Here is a 7,209-nt window from a genome sequence, read left to right as displayed (position 1 = left end):
TTATTTCAAGCCAATATTGCTAGGGGGAGGGGTTTGATTCTGCTTTTTCGGCGGCGACCGCGGCTGCTTTTACCATTTTCAACATCTGGCCTACAGACCTACTAATTTCAACTCGTGATCTCGTTTGGCAAAACTCGAACTCGATCTACGTGATTTAAATACCTTCCAAATTGGAGCGATAGAACAATTGCAACCAATTAAATTAAAAACTCAAACCTCGCACAGTATCTGTTGATCTTCTACAGCAGAGGGTGGAGGGGGGCGGGTGGAGTAGGGGAAAGAGGATGAAATCACAAACACACAAGTCAAACCATTGTCTCTAATTTAACACAGAAGCAAATGGGGGAGAGAGACAGAGACACACAAACAGAGCCACTGCAAGTCAAATGAAATCCCCTTACAGTGTTAATTCACCTCCGAAAAGAAAGGGCAATAAACCCATGCATCATCATTTTAAATGAAGAAAAAGGAGTGCATGCATTTTTCCATTACTTTATTTATTTTCGGGGTATTAATTATCAGTCAAAGGCTGATTTCAAATTATTGCAATCGCGGCTCCATTGTTCGCTCCAATTGGAAGCCCCACCCCCTCCTTTGTCTGGCGGCGCCGTGATTGGTCGGCGACGGGCGGGGGGTTGCCGTCAGCGCTCGGAAAGCCCATTCATCTGTGCACTTGGGCGTTGGACTCCGCATCTTATTAGCAACCAGGGAGATTTCTCCATTTTCCCCTTGTCTACAGTACGGCTACAAATCTGGGATTTTTTTATTACTTCTTTTTACTAAACTTGGGCTCTTTTTTTTTTTTACTCGACTTTTTTCCCTCCTTTTCCCCCCTTTCTCCTGTGCTGCTGCTTTTTGATCTCTTCAACTTAATTTTTTAAAAAGGAGTGCATATAAATCGGTTCTGTTCTCTCTTCTCTTTTTCCCCCCCTCTGGTGTGTGTGTGTGTGTTGCTGCTGCTGCTCGCCCAGTATTTATACCAATCCAACGCTCTTTGTTTCCCCTCCTTTTGGATCTCTTGAGTTTCTTTGTTGAATAAGACAGCATGGGTGCCCAGTTCTCCAAGACCGCTGCAAAAGGCGACGCCGTTGCTGAGAAACCTGGGGAAGCAGTGGCTGCATCTCCTTCCAAGGCGAATGGACAGGTAACCCCCCCCCAACCTACCCGATTTTTTTTTTTAAGGCAAAACTTGGACTTTTTTTTTCTTGCATCCTGTTTAATTTTTCCTCCCCCTTCGAGGTGCCTTGGGCATATTGGATGGAGAATATGGCCAAAGCTTTTATCTTGAAAACTTAATGCAAAGGAATGGCTTTTTCACTGTTTTATTGGGGGGGGGGGTGAGGAAGGGTTCTATAGACCCGATTTTTTTTAATGGAGTGAAGCAGATAAAAATCACTGGTGCGTTATTTGAATGGGGTGCAAGCTGCTAGTAAACTGAGGAATGTGATACTGGGTTGGCTTTTCTGTCCATTCAATCTCCTCCGTGCGTTAGCTTTTTCTCCTGAAGACGTTTGTCTGTGACTAGCCAAAAATGTTCCTGATGGGAGGTGGATTGGTAGATAGTAGTATGAAATTTGCTCTCTGCAGTGCAAACTGGCAGGGGTGAGGTTAGGGGAGGGAAGTGGCATGCCCAGGGGTACCCTGTTGGGGAGAGTGCTGTGCGTCTGGGAGATGGCTGGCTGGAGAAGGGAAGGGGCAGCGAAGCACGCTCTTCTCCATATTGTTGCATGCCTGCCTCGCCCCTACTCCTCTACGGATCTGGGCTCAACCTACGATTTAAATCATGGGGGGGCTGACTTGCTCTGGGCGGCTTTTCGCGTCACTCTGCCTGTTTCAACACAGTCTGGACTTGGGGGGATGGGGGTGACTCTTGGCGTTGCACTAACGTGACCCTCGTCTCTGCCACCCCCGCCCCCCGTGCAACAGGGGTAGCGGCGCTGGGCGCACCGCCCGGGCTGCGCTAGAGTCGAGTGGCGCCTGCATCTAAACACCGGGCACCCCCGCCACGCCTCGGAGCAGCTGCTGCTGGAGCCAGCCGGACTCCGTCGTCCTCCGGAGAGGCTTTAGACTCGTTAAAAATGCAAATGCAGCGAGAGGCGGGGGCGCCTCTTAACCAGCCAGCAGGGGGAGGGAAGCCACGTCTTTATTTTGATTTTTTTTGCTGGCTGAAGGGGGCGGGGGATGGGGGCGTGAAACGGACGCAAGGACCGAGGCGAGCTTTGTTAGCCTTTCTCCTCAGCTGCGCTGCTGCTGGACAAGGCGTGCATGAGCCCCGCAGCCCGCCAGCTGCTCTCCTCTTCTTCCCTGCCCCCTCCTCTCCGGCCTTCTCCAGCCCGGCTCTGCAAGCTGGAGTCACACTGCCCTCTGCTGGCGGAGAGCCGCTGTAGCCCGGCTGGCCTTAGTCCCGCCGGAGCTGCGATGATGGGAGGGGTAGCTCACTGCCCTTTAGTGCCTTGCTGATGCGTAGGCTTTTTCAACCACCCAGGAGTCCCCAGCGTACCTTATGAAAGCGGGCGGGGGCGTGGCTTGGTTCTGCATTTCCAGTGCAGCACCAATGGACTGCGCTCCCGAAGCCAGGGCTGGGGAGAAGGCAGGGATTTGAATTTTGAAAATGCTCAGTGCTGCCTTCCTCTCTCGAGAGGAGCAATGGCGAGTCTGCTCATTGCAACTGCTGGCTTATGACCCCCCTGTTTCTGCAGTTAATCACTTGATCTGATCAAATCCTCTGACTGGTATAATTGTTCAAATCATGCCCTAGTATTGGCATAAAATGGCAAGTATTCTTAAAACAGTCCGTTGTGTCTGATCCATCCAATTTTGTCTACGTGCAGACTCTGGTTAAGGGAAATGAACTGTTACCCGTCAGCTGACCCTATTGAGCTTGGGATATGGCTGAGAAGCAGATCTTTCTCCAATAACACTGAGTTGTTTTCTTCCAGGAAAATGGCCATGTAAAGGTGAATGGCGATGCCTCTCCAGCAGCTGCTGAGGCAGGCAAGGAGGAGGTCCAAGCAAATGGCAGTGCACCTGCTGAAGAGACAGCGAAGGAAGAGCAAGCCTCTTCTGAGCCTGCCTCTGAGAAGGAGGGAACAGAAGCAGAGAGTACTGAGCCAGCCTCGCCTGCTGAGGGAGAGCCCTCCTCGAAGGCAGAGGAGGGAGCTACCCCTTCTTCCAGCAATGAGACCCCGAAAAAAAAAAAGAAGCGCTTTTCCTTCAAAAAGTCCTTTAAGCTAAGTGGCTTCTCCTTTAAAAAGAACAAAAAGGAGGCTGGGGAAGGAGCAGAGAACGAAGGTGCAGCTGCCTCCGCAGAGGGAGGGAAAGATGAAGCAGCTACTGCCCCAGAAGCGACAAGCAATGAGGAGGGTAAACCTGCCCAGGAGGAGTCCTGTGCTGCTGCAGCTAGTGGCACAGAGGAAACAAAGGAGGAGACTGGTGACTCTCAGGAAGCAAAATCAGAAGAGACTGCACCAGAGAAGCCTGCGGGAGAAGAGGCCAAGCCTGTTGAAGAGCAAAAGCCTGAGGATAAACCAGAAGAGGCACCAGCTGCCTCTGCCCCTAGTGCTACAACTGAGGCCACCTCAACTGAACAAGAGGCCCCCAAAGTAGAAGAGGCAGCACTTCCTACACAGGAAGCCCCATCTGAGTCTAGTCCAGAAGCCCCACCAGCTGAATCGGCAGAGTAAACATGGCAATTTTGAGATAATCGAAGAACTTTTCTCCCCCTGTTTGTTTGTTGGAGTGGTGCCAGGTACTGGTTTTGGAGAACTTGTCTACAACCAGGGATTGATTTAAAAGATGTCTTTCTCTTTTTTTTCTCTCCCCACAGATCCCATCTCAAATAATTCTGTTACCACCATTCCAACAGGTAGAGGGGAGACTAAACACCTCCCTCTGCCTTGTTCCTTTTTTTTTTTCTTTTTTTGCATCAGTATTAATGTTTTTGCATACTTTGCATCTTTTATTCAAAATGTAAACTTTCTTTGTCAATCTATGGACATGCCCATATATGAAGGAGATGGGTGGGGTCAATAAGGGATATCAAATGAAGTGATAGGGGCCACAATGAGGAATTAGTGATGCACATAATTGCCAAGAGAATGTGCCACAAGAAATGATGTAAGGGGTTAGTCTTTTTTAAAAGAAAGTTATTACAATGTATTTTGTGAGGCAGATGTTCTATAAGGTTTACAACACTACAAGTCTTGACTAAGAAGGAAAGGAAAAAAATCAATACCCAGAAAAAAAGATCATAGTCTTAGGAATTCATTTAAACCATAGGAACTTTTCACTTATCTCATGTTAGCTGTACCAGTCAGTGATTAAGTAGAAATACAAGTTGTATAGGCTTTATTGTTTATTGCTGGTTTATGACCTTAATAAAGTGTAATTATGTATTACCAGCAGGGTGTTTTTAACTGTGACTATTGTATAAAAACAAATCTTGATATCCAGAAGCACATGAAGTTTGCAACTCTTTCCACCCTGCCCATTTTTGTAAAACTGCAGTCATCTTGGACCTTTTAAACACAAATTTTAAACTCAATCAAGCTGTGATAAGTGGAATGGTTACTGTTTATACTGTGGTATGTTTTTGATTACAGCAGACAATGCTTTCTTTTCCAGTTGTCTTTGAAAATAAAAGAAAACTCTTCAGATGCAATGGTTTTTGTGTAGCATCTTGTCTATCATGTTTTTGTAAATACTGGAGAAGCTTTGACCAATTTGACTTAGAGATGGAATGTAACTTTGCTTACAAAAATTGCTATTAAACTCCTGCTTAAGGTGTTCTAATTTTCTGTGAGCACACTAAAAGCGAAAAATAAATGTGAATAAAATGTATAATTTGGTTGTGTTTCTTTTATGGATCCTCTGATAGCTATAAATGGACTGGCAAGTGTGGCTTAAACTTGCATAGAGAAGGATCTTGTGTGCCATTAATGCTATCTTTAGAAGTGGTTTAGAATTTTGGATTCAGTAATATTCCAAGTCTTTATTATGAGGAAATTTATAAGCAATATCTCCAGATGGCTTATGGCATCTGCTTTTTTTTGAACAAAAGACTGGAAGCCAATCTGAGAACATGATGGCATAGTAAGACTGCCGTTGCCCAGGTTCCATCTTGGTTTAAGACCAGTTGTATACAGCAGACTCAATTCCTACCTCTTAAAGTTAATATTTGACTTGGATTATATTGGGTAGGGTGTTTAGAATATGGTTTTAGGCCAAATTTTTCTAAACTGGTTGCCTAAAATTAGGCACTGAAATAAACGGTCCATTTGTTTTGTTATGCCACTTCTACTTGTCTAGTTTTAGACAACCAGGTTGAAATATATGTAGCGTAAAAACATTTGTGTTTTCTTGCAGTCTGCTGAGCATTTAAAAGCAATATTTTTCTCAAACATGTTACTCCCTATTACAAATGAGTTACAAAGGGGATTGCTAAATTTGTCTATAAAAATAGTCACTTGGTGCTTGCCTTTAATTGTTTGGATGTTTGGCTAATTTCCAACATATTGCTCAGGGCATGTTATGCCTTAATAAAACAGTAGGCTTATGTAAAAGTAGTAATGGTGTTCAGAGGGTGGAAATTGATTCAAGAAACTTTCTCCTAAGTTTATAGGAGAAAGTTTAGTATTACACTTCCATCAAAATTTTCAGCAGAAGCTTTCTTTGGAAGTAATTATGATTCATTTTATGAGAAAATGGCACATTAGCACCTGGTTCCCAAAAGAACTGAATTAACTGCAATGGATTCCTGCTGAATGCATACTTATTTTTATTCAGCTGTCTACCATTTTAATTTTGGCTTGTATGTACACTAGTTACCCTGGTATTTCTCTATAGTTTTAGATATGTATTGAATATTATGCTGTAATGGCCATGGGATGAAATAAATGGATGTAAAATGAGATCCTCCACACCAGTGTCATTCTTGGAGTACATCTATTGAAGGTGTTCATTTTATAACCATTTTACTCAGGGTTTTTATAATATGGTTGTTTTTAAAAAAAAAAAAAAAAAAAAACTGTTCAAGACATTTGATGTCTTGGCCCTATATTCAGTCATTTTTTTTAATACATTCCTTTATATTTAAATCCAAGTATTTTGTTTTTAGAAAAGTCTGAGGTGTGTTTTTTTTTTTATTATTATTTTATTTTATTGTCAAGTTGTCAGGAAGAACCAAATCACTGAGTTCCCTTCACAGAGCAATAGTCAATACTTGGTGAATGTGGTTTTTAAACTGTTTACCAAGAAAGCAGTTAGTTGTTTACTGTGTAACTATTGCAATGTTTCAATTAAAAATGTTAATATTGCTCTTCAGTAATAGCTACTGTAAATGTTTCATTGCAGTTCAAATCCATTTGAAATTTAAATACCTTTTGAGACTTGCAAGAGCTGTTGGAAACATTCTGACATAGTTAAACAGTTCTATTAGGCTAAATTACAATGCTTTTTTCTTAGGCAAAATTCTTACTAAAATCAGCTTTGCTTGAACAGGGACTTCAAGATTCAGCCCCTTAAATTTCTTATTGGATTAAGATGAGTGGGCTTTCTTACTCATGGTTAAAAACTCATTACCAAAACCCCCTTCAAATTCTGTCATGTCTAAGCTGCATTTTAAAGTCTCCATAATAGCAACATTTCTAGTGAAGTGATCCAAGTTGAGTATTTATCCCCAGTTCATGAATGGGAAAGTGTAATGACTTAATTCATTTGATTTCACATAAAATAAAACAGGTGGGAGGGAGGGAAGAAATGTAATTTAAGCTATGTCCTCCATTAGAGTAGGTCCATCTTCCTCTGTAAATGTATACAATTGTTTTCTGGAAATCAGTAATTCTCATAAGCATTTCTGCTGTTGCACTTAGGCTCTCACTAAAAAACCCTCCTCCTATAGGTTGTAAACATTCTCTTAAGTTTATGCCTTCATTCTGTGAGGGGGAAGATTTGTTTCCAAACAGTTTAAAGGCAAAAACTTTAATAACAGGCTTATTCTAAATGGCTGTTCTGGAAGTAAAACTCAAGTAGCATTCTAAGTTCAACAAAGGTTTTATTTTTGAAGTGAGGTATTTTGTACAGCCCTGCTTTTAACTTGAGAATACAACTGTAGGCTTGACTACTGCCCTTATAATAACACCTCCAAGCAATAGTAACTGAATTCAGTGCATAGTAACATGTACTGCACAGTGAGGGTGGCAAAATGTCCTC

At 42.8% G+C, this 7,209-nt stretch overlaps 1 protein-coding gene across 1 annotated transcript; it reads left to right on the top strand.

The window, feature by feature from the left end:
* The first annotated feature begins 652 nt into the window (after positions 1–652).
* Positions 653–5,909, top strand: MARCKS (myristoylated alanine rich protein kinase C substrate). The gene is made up of 2 exons (XM_034765837.1): positions 653–1,144; positions 2,940–5,909. The coding sequence occupies exons 1-2, from the start codon at positions 1,046–1,048 to the stop codon at positions 3,681–3,683; spliced, it is 843 nt and encodes a 280-aa protein (XP_034621728.1). The 5' UTR covers positions 653–1,045; the 3' UTR covers positions 3,684–5,909.
* Positions 5,910–7,209: the final 1,300 nt, after the last annotated feature.

Source organism: Trachemys scripta, chromosome 3 (genome assembly GCF_013100865.1).
Source record: "Trachemys scripta elegans isolate TJP31775 chromosome 3, CAS_Tse_1.0, whole genome shotgun sequence".
Lineage (NCBI taxonomy): Eukaryota > Metazoa > Chordata > Testudines > Emydidae > Trachemys > Trachemys scripta.
The sequence above is the reverse complement of the archived record's forward strand: the minus strand, read 5'-3'. Positions and strand labels throughout refer to the sequence as shown.

Coding starts and splice junctions, on each gene's coding strand:
- MARCKS (XM_034765837.1), top strand. CDS start 1,046: ATGGGTGCCCAGTTCTCCAAGACCGCTGCAAAAGGCGACGCCGTTGCT. Junction 1,145..2,939: donor CTTCCAAGGCGAATGGACAG/GTAACCCCCCCC, acceptor GTTTTCTTCCAG/GAAAATGGCCATGTAAAGGT.